The 13,183-nt window shown below is 39.6% G+C and overlaps 1 protein-coding gene across 8 annotated transcripts in view; it reads right to left on the bottom strand.

Annotated features, from left to right (window-relative positions):
• The window catches only part of Rasgrp3 (RAS guanyl releasing protein 3), a 103,501-nt gene that overhangs the window by 26,265 nt on the left and 64,053 nt on the right, over positions 1 to 13,183 (bottom strand). For all 8 annotated transcript variants that reach the window (XR_007978417.1, XR_007978416.1, XM_052186384.1 and 5 more), the window contains 8 exons: positions 10,467 to 10,669; positions 9,062 to 9,164; positions 6,870 to 6,932; positions 6,241 to 6,372; positions 4,852 to 4,999; positions 3,374 to 3,547; positions 2,910 to 3,026; positions 498 to 773 (listed from right to left, as the gene is read on the bottom strand). Coding sequence is in view for 6 of the 8 variants with exons in the window: in XM_052186384.1 (XP_052042344.1) it covers positions 498 to 773; positions 2,910 to 3,026; positions 3,374 to 3,547; positions 4,852 to 4,999; positions 6,241 to 6,372; positions 6,870 to 6,932; positions 9,062 to 9,164; positions 10,467 to 10,536 (1,083 nt within the window). In the remaining 2 variants the exon portion in view is untranslated. The remainder of the gene's footprint in view (positions 1 to 497; positions 774 to 2,909; positions 3,027 to 3,373; positions 3,548 to 4,851; positions 5,000 to 6,240; positions 6,373 to 6,869; positions 6,933 to 9,061; positions 9,165 to 10,466; positions 10,670 to 13,183) is intronic.

Raw genomic sequence — 13,183 nt, 5'->3', positions numbered from 1 at the left:
TTCTCCCTCCCCACCCCTCCTTCTCTTCCTCTCCCTCTTCCTCCCCCTAACATGCACACACAGAAATATAATAATAATACAAAATAAAAAGTTTTAAATAAAGAATAAAGACAGAGTCTGAATTCCCAACCAAAACAGAAGCAGAGGACTTGAGGACACAAGGAAGGAGCTGATTTGTTTTCCAACTATGCTGAAGGAGAGTAAAGGGCTGAAGTGGCTCTTAGGGAATAAAGACCTCTAGAAGTGTTCATATGGGAGAGACTAGGCTCCTCCCAAAGAAGGAGAATGTATTTGCCTTGAGGCTACAAGGTCATGCTCATTATGGGTGTAAGGTTCCGTTTTCCTCATCCTGTGGGACTAGGCTGCTTATCATGGACTGACCCTAAATTATTCTCTCTCTAGAGTGAATTGCAAGAAGATATGTTGATATATTTCAGTGGCACTGGAAATTAAGATACAAAGTACTGTTTAGCAGACTGTTGACCCCCAGGACTCACAGTGAGTAGGTTGATCAGATCCATGTTAGGTTCCAAGTGGTGAGAGGCATTCTGCAGGGAGACCAGTTCACTCAGGGTAACAGAAAGCTGGTGCATTTTCACAACGTTCACTTTGTTCTCTTCCATCCAGTCTGGGAAAATGACATGGACTGCTATCAAATCTTTCAAGTGCACGCCAAGGATGGGGATTTTGAAGCCATCACAGTCAGCAAAGGCCTTGCGGTAATTGCAGTAATTGCCGTTGGAGGAGACCAACTCTGTCATTTCGTTCCAGTTCTGGGAAGAGATGGAAAAGCAGAATTTTCAAACAGCAACTTTCTCCCCTGTCCACTCCCAGATTCTAGAATATGTGGTTTGGAGTTCCTCAGCTTTGGGGACGAGTATTAGCTGTACCGATGTTGATGCAGGAAACTATCAACCAAGAAAAAAATCAGAAAAATGCACTGGGCCTGGCTCTCACTGGGACAGCCTGCTCCATTTTGCAACAGCACAGAAATATCTTGCATTTCTGCTTACCTGTGAGCTGCTAAATGGCATCTCACTTATGCTTAGGATTCTGAGAGTCATGAGAAATTATAGTTCACAAAGGCAAGCACACACATTTTATAAGACCATTGTGGCTCCAAGAAACTTGCATTGCAAATGTTACTTGAAGGTTAATCTGGGACAGTTCATGGTAGGAAAAGCTGCACTGAGCTGGAGATTTAGATTTCTCACTAATTAAAAGGGTGAGTGAGTGTGTGTCTCTCTGTGTGTGTGTGTGTTATATTACTTTATGTATATGAGTGCTCTGTCTGCATGTGAGTGTGTGCAGCACATGCCTGGGAATATTAGAGGAGGCTTGGTACTTGAGCTACAGACAGTTGTAAGCCACCATGCACTTCCTAGGAATCAAATCCACATCCTCTGTACGATCAACAAGAGCTTTTAACAGCTGAGTCATCTCTCTATCCCTTAAATATAAAGCTTATAAAGATATAGTATAATCCCTAAACTGTTTATTCTGTACAACTTAAATTTTCTTTTTGCCTTTTATTTGAAATGTAGTGCAAAACTTAAGAAAAAAAAATAACGTCCATAGTGAGTCCCATTATACTTGAGGTGAGGGTAGAGCCTGAGGCAAAATAATGGTATTTCTCTGGCTTATTCTATTGTGTTTGTGTAGATAATCTTAGCTAGTTAGTGAACAACACTAGACTTTCTAATAAATCCCCTCCCCATCATCTTCCCTTTCCAATAGCATCTCACATGATTCATGGCTGTTTCTACCCCCAGCACCTAGGAAGGGCTCTGCCATAATCTCAAGGGAATTCCACCTGTTTTGTTTGTAAACAGTTTAGAAACAAAGAGGGCAAAGCCAATGAGTACACTGTGTTTCTCAGACAATTGCTATTGGCTCAGGATAGCCATCATATGACTTGAGATGGCCGAAACGTACGGAAAGAGGGTTTTTAATTATTGAGGGCACAGGGAAAACGAGAAGTCTTTCAAGAAGAAGAGTAGTTTTTGTCCTGTTGCTTCCCAAAGCCCAATCAGGAGGGAAGGCAGGCTAATAACAGCAAGAAGACAAATAAAAACTAAAAGTTGAACAAAAGCAGCTACAAACTCCTGATATTCAGAAGGCAAAGCAACCGAGCCAGGCTCTGGTATGGTCACGGTTCTCAGACAATAGACTGCTTTATTATTTAACCAATTTAGATCTTTTACATCTTTAAGGTTACAGCAGTACACACCCGACAAGCCAAGTGTTAGCATAAGGGAAGATGTTCCTTTCTGCTCAGTAAGTAAAACAATTGTTTGATTTGGTCTACAGTTTGATTTTGTTTGTGGCAACTCATGAGTGTGAATATTTCTATATAAGTCTCTAGAGTAGACATCTGTAAATTCATTTTAGAAGCTTTGGGTATTCATTTTACTCATCTAGTATCTTCCACATTTATTGGAGTACCGATCATATAGCAAGTACCACATAAATATTTGGTAACATTTATAATATATTCATCTTTGGCTAGGATATTTTTTCATATTTATTTATTTATCAGGGAGGGCATGTGCACAGCTCAGCATACATATACCAATCAGAGGATAACTGTTGGGAATAAGTTCTCTCTTTGTACAAGGTGGGTTCCAGGGATCAAACCCATGTCACCGGGTTGGTGGCAAGCATCCTCACTTATTGATCCATCTCACTGGCCTGGCCAGAGCATTCTTATAATAACACCACTAGCAGCAATCTGGTTTTATGGTTGGCTTGGCTGATAGAGCTATTCCCTTTCTATTCTGTGCCCTATAAATAACATGGCATTGGGTTAAGATAAAAACGCTACCCTCCTATATAATATATGCCAGGATCAGAGCACATCTCAGCAATCTATAATGCCTACTTAGAATTTAAATAAAAATCCATGGTACCTTTGTAACTTCGGAAGAGAGATGAGAATGGGTGTCTTTGAGTCGAGAAATAGAGCTGTGACTAAGGCCACCAACCACTGCCATCAAGGTGTTAAAGTTCTTTAGTTGGAGGAGTTTCTACAAAAACAGACAAACACCATTAACACTAATACTTGGTAAGGATTTTTAAAAATTATTTTGGATTTTCCAAGTGAATGAGCACAATTTTAATAACAAGAATCTAGGGAGAAAACACACATCAGCTTAAGATGAAATGAAAGTTGAATTTTCTAAAAATACAATACCATTCATTTCACAGTCTTGCTATGTGAGAGGAATATAGTTTGTTCATTAGATAACTATGCACAGTTTAACAGTCCAGTGCTATTTTATTGTTAACACCAATTTCTTCAATGACTTTTCTCAATACAATTAATGAATATACAGAATTTTCAAACCCAGATCTAATTACAATGAGGGCAAACCTGTGCTACATTGATGAACTTTGTGATGACTTCTGCCCTTTGTTGAGCACTTGGTTTGCTAAGAACCATCAACTGGACCCACTTAGAGATTCCATTAAATAAAGCAATAGATCTCTCCAGTGTCGGGTTATTCTCCAGGCAGCCGTGGATGACGTAGCTCTGATAATCTGTGAACTGACAAAAGAATAATAAGAGATTCTGAAGATGATGGAGTTTTTAACAAAATCAGACATTACACAGTTAGGTAAGAGGAGTGAGCTAGCCTTTCATAGCAATGTGGTGATTTCTTCCATTTTGCATTTATAGAGGTTTCTTTCAAGTTCGATACCTATGTGCCTCTAATGGACTATCTTACCATATTTCAAAATTCAGATACAAACACACAAGTCACAGTGATTTAGAAGAGGGGGGAAGAAGGGGAGAAATTCAAAGTTATATTGCAGAGACTTCCAAGCTTACTGAATCCTAAGATCCATGTAGACCATTATCTTGAGAAAATTAATGGATTAGACAGAATCAGTATTTCCCTCAAAAGAACTAAGGTTGCCATTTTCGGTTCTACCAGTGATGTCAAAGAACAAGCACATTTAAGAGACAATAGCACACACTAAAGAACAGGAAATGGATGGAATATCATACCCTCAATAAACAATAAGCTTCTAATATTTCAAGGGGACCGGGGGATAGAAAAAAACAAAGTAATGTTGCTAAAAAAAAAAAAAAAAAAAAAAAAAGAAATCCATGTTCTAGTCAAAAAAAAAATCTTGCTTCCCAACAATGGTGTGATTTACGTCAGGGTCCTTGGGATGGGATGATTTCACCTGTGATCATGATCACGAGATACGTCAAAGTAACTGATTGATGGAAACACTATACAGAAGTAGGTCGTGACAAAGGGCAGCTTGACGAGACTGTAGCGGAAGAAGGAAGGAGAACAGAAGGGAGAAGGAACATAGAAAGGGAATGAGGGTGGGTCCATCAAGATGTGTAGGGAGTAAAGTCTAAGTCAGGACATCTGTCTCTGGGAAAGAGACCGTCTAATGTCAAGATCTCCTCAAAGCCTACAACCTATTTTCACAGTTAGGCATTATATAGACACCAAAAAAGTTAACTCACTCCCAACCCTCACTACCATAGATAAAAGGCCCAGCAAAACTGTTCACGTGGAGGAAGCCTCTCAAACTAAATAAACCTTGAATGGTTAAGTCTCTGCTGAATATTTAGAAAAATCACGCTTTAATTCTATGAAAGGAGACATTGAACATAGCGGCAGAAATATAGCAGCTCCTGAGCCATAAACTAAAGACAGGATAATATTTATACTTGGTTAAAAGGGATTGTTCTTGTGAATTAAGGGCACATTTCCAATACAGCCCAGTGGCAGAGGCTGCCAACACTTGGGAGTATGAACACATAGCTCTTGGGAAAGTTGGCACGTTGCTTGTTACCCTTGGAAGTATAACCGTCAAGTTCCTTACTGAGATCCTTCTAAAAGATTTATGCTCCAGAAAAGTGAGGTGCTCAGCCAATTCAATGGGCTCCAGATGGTCAAATAAGAGACAGGCCTTTCCCCTTTTTGATACTTTTTTCCTCTGTGTGACTCTCCTCATCCAGTCATAGGAAGGACTGTGAAAGAAGAACAAGTCTGCTCAGCATCCGAAAAAACATTTCACTCAGAGGAAGATATTAACCCACTGACAAACTCTTGGCCTACTGCCAGGAGCTTGTGTGAAATACATGCCCTGTTCTCCATATTTGAAGAGAAAACCACCCATCCTTTGCCAACAGATTTGGAGTTGTTTTGTCTAGGCACAGTAGGTTTGCCCTGATCCATCCCGAATCTCTTACTTAGTACTTCTTGTGACCAAGCAAGATATGAACTGTAAAGAAGAGATCAGGGATAGGCCTGTAAATTCAGAAGTTTGTTGGCATATAGATGGTGACTAAAGGTGCTTGGAAACAACCATGACTTTGTTTATCACACCTGAATATCATATGGATTATCTGAAAAACTCATTATGAAGACAAAGGCCTGTATCTCACTTCCAGAATCACTGATTTACTAGAACTGAATCTGAATGACAGGCATTGTAAACAAGTGTCCCTGGTGAATCCTGGGCCATGCATTATCAGTCTTGAAGAAACAGGCCAGGCAAAGAGAATGCCTAAGACAGAAAATATGTATATTTGATATATATCCATAATCCTAGCACTTAGGAAGCCAAGACAGGAAAAAAAAAAAAATCAGAAGCTCAAGGACAACTTAGGCTACATAATGAATTTCAGGCCAGCTTGGGATACAATATACAGTTGTAATATGGACAATAACACCTAGGGTCAAAACACTTTTTCTTGTAGAGTTTGCTGGTCTGTGTTAAATGAGTCTAATTAATATTACATCCTAATGAATGAACCAGTCATCGATACAACTATAGTTTTATAGGGGATTTTATTAAGGGACAGATTCAATCCAGGAGGCTTAGGCAGAACCCAAGACTGATTTCTGATAGGTTCCTAGGAGAAACCAGTGTGGTGATCTGAGTAGCTAGGGCATAGGAGACATTGACTAAATTCAGATTAAACAAGTAAGTATTCAGCATCTACCACATGCCAAATGTTTTCTTGTGCTCTCTTGTGTACTTTTAAAGCATAGAAAAATTCTACAAAGGTATGGTGCCATTTTACAAACAAACTGCACCTTGGAGAGATAGATGGTATCTAATATAGCTATGTTCCTTGTAGCCAGGCTGTCTCCAAAGAAGGAGCTTCCTTCTAGAAGAGTAGAAATTCCAGTCAAGCAGGGTCATTACGGCCCCTTCCCCAAAGTAATGGACCCACAAAGATCGAAAGACTCATGCCACTCTTACACGCTGGATATGTCCATGAGGTTGATGTGTTTTTCATATCCTAGTTGACTAGCTACTTCCCGGAACTCCTCAGTCATGCGAATCAAACCAAGATCCAAATTAAACTCTGCAGGAAATTTCAGAATCCAGTACCTGAAAGGTAAAGAAAGGACTTTTGACAGCCGGCAGGTTTCATTTGGACCACACTTGGAGACTACCTTATAAACTGAGTATAACACTGTACACAGTACCATAGCTCCAAGTTGACATCTCCTATCCCCAGCAATCCCATCATGTGTCTTTCTGTTCCTTCATGAACCAAGATCTTGCAAACCCTAACTTCCTTCTTCCTGACTTACTACAGAACAGAGCTGAGGGGACCTCTCTCCCAATTTGTGGCAATGTATATGGTGAAGGACTAGAAAACATGGAATCTACCATATATATCTATGAGCTGGTTTTACTCCCTAAGGCATTAACCCCTACTTGATCTCTAGTCCATAAGGTAAATTTTACACTACTCACCAAGAACAGAGAAGAACTAACAGTAGCAAAGACAGGAAGAAGTATCATTGCTTAGGAAAAAACAGGATTTGTTGACAACTCCAGAACCCAAAGCAATAAGAAATTAAATCTATAAGTGTATTTACCTCATAAAATAGCAGATTTTCAGTCGGAACTCATCACAGCTTTCTCCACTGGCATTCCGATACGTAGGGTAGTTAAGAAAATGTTTACATGTCTTTTCTTTGCACATGCCTAGCCTACGCTGCTCCAATAATTTACCAGAATCCCAGGCAACATTTGAGCTACAAGCTGAGGACTGCTAATGCAAAGCCTTGAAACGCAAAAGTGCCTCAAACTTTGAAACTTTTGGCGACCCAACAATACCACAAGGAGGAAACGCTACTCCTGAACTAATGGGATTCTATAGTCAAAGGTGCATTCATTCAAAACAGTGTATTTTTAGACTTGGGTGCCATTTTTATTGACATCTTATGGTGTAAGTGCAGCTGTTATGAAATTTGTTAAAAATCCAAGATGTGATATGTTTGGGTTTCAAAATTGTGGATGATGTGGACTTGACCTGGAGACAGTCAAATGGGTGTGAAAGTGGACTGTGAGCATGCGAGTGTCAAACTCGGCTTGTTAATGCTTAGGGATGTACTGATGTACTTTTGGTTTGGTGGAGAAGTTAGTTGTACCTTCCTGAGTACTTGCCAACCAGCAACAAGTTATGGTCACAAGCACACTGGAAAGTGTATGCACAATTCGAAATTGATAGCATCCAGAAGCACTGTTGCAGCTAAGAAAGAGTTTTTGTATTGGGTTTGTATATAACAAGTACTTTAATCTCATTACTATCTTAAAATGTCATGGTCGCATATGTTAATGTTGCATTATTTGTTCTGAAGTCTACTCACTGGTTCTCCTTCAATACTCCTAATGGAGTGAGGACTAGTGGGCCTGGAGTAGGTTAAGAATCCCAAGAGGAAACCGTCAGTCTTCAACTTTCATGTGATCTGAAATGTCCCACTCTGTACTTGAGCATGCTGAGTGGCCCTCTGTATTTGTGTCTCACGTAATGGCAAGCTTACTAAGAATAAGAGTGCTGCTTGCAGATGAATTCCGTGGTCCATGTATGGCTCAAGTGCTTAACTCCCTCTTCCTCCCACTACATTCTTCCTGTCAAGAGTGGGACCAATGGGCACAGAGATCCTGCTTGCATCCAAGGTTCTGTGTTCAGGGTGAGTGTCTCTACACCCTCTCTAACACCCCCTTATCCCTTGAGGTTGTAGGAAGACGGAAGGAAGACATGTGAAGAGGGCATGCTTGATCCCCACTTGGCTTATGCAGCCAACATTTGGGCAGACTTTCTAAGTCCCAGGCTCCTCTCCCTTTCCTGCCCGTGTTCTGGGTGACACAGGGCCTCCTGGATAATACAAGGCAGAGATAGAAGAACACAATTAGAGATTCTACAACACACAGAGATCTTAGGGCATAAACCTCCTGATATTGTAAGACTGCTTGCACTATCATCTGTGCACCTCTTAATCATTTTGGGGACCATACTACATACAACAATCAATACAAAACTCTTACTACAGAAAAGGGTATTTATTTTTCATCGATGTGAAAATTTAATATTCAGCCTTGTACAGATTTTTGGTTGTTTGCTTTTGTCAGAAATATCAAATATTAAAATATCAAGTATTAAAATTATAAATATCAAGTATTTTGTAAAAATACCAAAAAATATCAGCAATTAAAAAATTACAGGGGAAAAAACAACAAAACAACAGAAAAAATCCCTATGGGTCCAGACCCCTTTGGGAGTCACATATCAGATATCTTGCATCTCAGATATTTACATCACTAGTCACAACAGTAACAAAATTACAGTTATGAGGTAGCAATGAAAATAATTTTATGGTTGGGGTCACCACAACATGAGGAATTGTATTAATGGGTTGCAGCATTAGGACGGTTGAGAACCATTGTTCTAGAAACATTTACTGCATTTTACCAGCAAGAAGAAATGTCAGAATACTCTTTCATTACACTACCACTGAAAATGTCAAGGACAAGTTAGGAGCCCTCAGTGTACAACTCCTATTCCACTTCACATCTTACTGATGTCTTCGAGCACAGCCAAGCACCCGGTATTAATAGGTAATGATTTGATCTATCGTCCAGATGTCTCGCCTAGCAGCTCCTCAAAACAGCTGGATAGCTAAATAAGACTTTCTTTACCTTAATCTATTGGCTTTAGACAGACACTGTATCTAAACACAGAACTTGATTTGTGACTAAAAGCATCACACAGCCATTGAAAAGATATATGCAGAGGAGTTTTTCTGCCAGTTCAGTGGAGGACAAATACCATCGGTGCATCAGTAGCACAATTCTGGGCAAGTAACTGTCACTCAGCTCTCCATTGTCATCTGTGGGAAATCAAAAAGAGGTAAAGAGATGCCAGGGTTAATCTTTCTTCCTTTAATATCACAGTGTCAACAATGTCCACTAAGCCCCCATTATATTTTGTAAGATTTATTTTCAAATATTTTAAACTATGTGTATAGGAGTGGGTACATACACACAAAGACAGAGGCATTAGTGGGAGTAGCAGGTAGTTGTGAGCCCTCAGACATGTTTTCTGGGAATTGAACTCTGTCATCCTTATGAGCAGCATGTAGGCTTAACTGCTGAGCCATCTCTTCGGTCCCAAGGTCAACTGTCTGTATTATCTTTTGTTGTTATTTCCTTGTAAACTAAGGTAGATGGGTGTGACCATTCTTCTGCTTTATAATTAATTGAATTTAGCAAATGTAAATTGAGGACATCCAGGTAAATTTGACTTAAAAGTAAATAATGATAAAGTTGTCAGAACAAGTATGGCTTTAGAATATTTGAGTCCTATAAAAAATGTTGATCATCTGAAATTCAAAATGTCAGCAATCTTGCATGTATATTTATTTATTTATGGGAGTGAGAGCCCTTCATGGGTGGAGGTCAGAGAACAGCTTTCAGGAATTGGTTCTCTCTTTCTACTATGTGAGCATTGTCAATCAAACTCAGACCTTCAGGCTTGCCAGTGCTAAACGTTGAGCCATTTTGCTGGCCATAGTCATTCTGTATTTTATCCAGTAGTCCTACTCTGGTTTATTTCTGGTTTCTATCAGTTAAACAAATTAAATTGTTAAATTGATTAAACAAAGTTATCTTATGTGACTCCACTGCTCAATGATAAAAGAGACTAACAGCAAAACAATGGATCATAGTTGTGGTAGACACAGGATATATACAAAGGAAGATTATAGTAGATTGTGCAGTGCAGATACACATAGACACATGAGTCAGAGAGGACAGTCCTCACTGAGGCATGGACCATATGCATGAAAACACACACTGGTAAGTTGGATGGGAGAGGTAAGCACCATTTCTGAAAGGTTATTAGGAATTATTTATATCTAGTATGACAACAGATGTCCTCAAAGAGAATTCCAATGAGAGATGAAAGAGATAGAAGTAAAAAATGACACAAGGAATGTTCCAGAAATGAGTGGTAGTTTAGAGTATGAGCTGTGAGCTGTGGGCAGTGAAGAGGAGGAAACACAGAGGCCAGGGATGGAGTAGGTCTGCCCTCGGACACCAAGAGACAAACACTGAAGCCTATTCCATAAGGAACCTGCATATGAACGGAAGCATCGAGAAGTACGAAAGCACCAAAGAAGAAAGGTTCATACCAAACATCTCGATGCATGTGCTGAGAAGTTCATCTAGTGTTGCTGCTTTCCCGAGACCGTTGGACCCCATGGTTGTTTAGCCGTTGTCAAAAACCTGGAGACATTTCCAGCAGCAGACAGATTATCTCCATATCTGTATGAGCCAGTGGTTCTCTCGACCTTTGACAGCCTGTGTTCCTTCCTAATTATACTTCAAGAACGCTCTAAAAGAACAAGAAGAAAAAACTCAATTTAGACCACATCAAGGGACTGCTTTTCTATCTTTCCCTGCCCAACAGGCATTGATTGTATTTTCCACAATAAAAGTATCAAGTTGACAGATGATCTTAATGACCAGGAAAATAAAATATTGGGTGCAATGTCCCTTAGCAGGCACTGTGACCTTAGACTATAGATGTGTTCCATCTTAAAGGCTATCCTTTTCTGCAGCTAAACAATTTTTAAAATAATACCTTACACATTCATCATTTTACATAATAAGGCATTCAGGAATACTACACACTTTACTTAATTTAATGGCATTGCAGATATATTTAGGGACATACATTTTAAAATACAAATAGAGTTATAAGTTTTATCCTCACTGATCATCTAAATGTTCAACAACTATAAGCAAAAATTCTAAACCTCCTTCAGGTTTCCATCTGTGCCTGAAGGTGACCCTGTGTCACAACTTTCCCTACCCAAATCCTGCTAGGAGAGAGTTGGTCTCCCAGGAGTGCTGACACACCTGAGAGCACAGGTAAGACTATCACTTTTGCTCAAATACCTGGCCCAAGAGGGACCCACCCAGAGTCTTCAAGACACAAGAACCTAGGAGCAGCCTGGGACAGGATCCTTCCAGTTTCTATCTATGCCTGGAGCTGACCCTGTGCCACAGCTCTCCATACCCAAATCCTGCTGGGAGAGAGCTGATCTCTCAGGAGTGCTGACACATCTGAGAACACAGGTAAAACTACCACTTCTGCTCAAATACCTGGCCCAAGAGGGACCCACCCAGAGCCATCAGGAATCAAGAACCAAGGAACAGCTGGAGACAGGATCCTTTTGGTTTCCCTCTGTGCCCCAGAGATGACCCTGTGCCACAGCTCTACATACCCAAATTCCTCCTGTAAAGAACTGATTTCCTAGGAGTGCTGACACACAGGCTTACAGGAGGGACAAGCCACAGTCAGATTCAGCAAGACCAGCTAACAGGAGAGATAACCAGATGGCAAGAGGCAAGGGCAAGAAGATTAGCAACAGAAATAAAGGCTACTTGGTATCATCAGAACCCAGTTCTTCCACCACAGCAAGCCCTGGATACCCCAATACACCAGACAAGCAAGACACGGATTTAAAATCATACCTCATGGTGATGATAGAGGACTTAACTTCCTTAAAGAAATATGGGAGAACACAGGTAAACAGGTAGAAGCCCTTCAAGAGGAAACACAAAAATCCCATAAAGAATTACAGGAAAATACAACCAAACAGGTGAATAAATTGAACAAAACCCATCCAGGATCTAAAAATGGAAATAGAAACAATAAAGAAATCACAAAGGGAGATAACCCTGGAGATAGAAAACCTAGGAAAGAGATCAGGAGTCATAGACACAAGCATCACCAACAGAATACAAGAGATAGAATAGAGAATCTCAGGTGCAGAAGATACCATAGACACAAAACATTGACACAACAGTCAAAGAAAATGCAAAAACTCCTAACACAAAACATCCAGGAAATACAAGACACAATGAGAAGACCAAACCTAAGTATAATAGGTATAGAAGAGAGTGAAGACTCCTAACTTAAAGGACCAGTAAATATCTTCAACAAAATTATAGAAGAAAACTTCTCTAACCTAAAGAAAGAGATGCCCATAAACATACAAGAAACCTACAGAACTCCAAATAGGTTGGACCAGGAAAAAATTCTTCCCATCACATAATAATCAAAACACCAAATGCACAAAAAAAGAAGGAATATTAAAAGCAGTAAGGGGAAAAGGTCAAGTAAAATATAAAAAGGCAGACCTATCAGAATTATACTAGACTTATCACCAGAGACTCTAAAAGACAGAAGATCCTAGGCAGATGTCATACAGACACTAAGAGAACACAAATGCCAGCCTAGGCTATTATATCCAGCAAAACTCTCAATTACCATAGATGGGGAAATTAAGATATTTCATGACAAAAACAAATTTATATAATATCTTTCCACAGATCCAGCCCCACAAAGGATAATAGATGGAAACGCCAGCACAAGGAAGGCAACTATACCCTAGAAAAAGGAAAAAAGTAACCTTCTTTCAACAAACCAAAAAGAAGATAGCCACACAAACATAATTTCACCTCTAACAACAAAAATAATAGAAAGCAATCATTATTCTTTAATATCTCTTAACATCAATGGACTCAATTCCCCAATAAAAAGACATAGATTAATAGACGGGATACATAAACAGGACCCAGAATTTTGCTGCATGCAGGAATCACACCTCAGTGACAAAGATAGACACTACATCAGGCTAAAAGACTGGAAAACAATTTTCTAAGCAAATGGTCCCAAGAAACAAGTTGGGATAGCCATTTTAATATTGAATAAAAATAGACTTTCAACCAAAAGTTATCAAAAAAGACAATGAAGAACACTTCATACTAATCAAAGGAAAAATCTACCAAGATGAACTCTCAATTCTGAACATCTATGCTCCAAATGCAAGGGCACCCA

This window comes from Apodemus sylvaticus, chromosome 6 (genome assembly GCF_947179515.1).
Source record: "Apodemus sylvaticus chromosome 6, mApoSyl1.1, whole genome shotgun sequence".
In the NCBI taxonomy this organism is placed as follows: domain Eukaryota; kingdom Metazoa; phylum Chordata; class Mammalia; order Rodentia; family Muridae; genus Apodemus; species Apodemus sylvaticus.
Note: the sequence above shows the minus strand (reverse complement) of the source record. Positions and strands in the feature narration are given on the sequence as shown.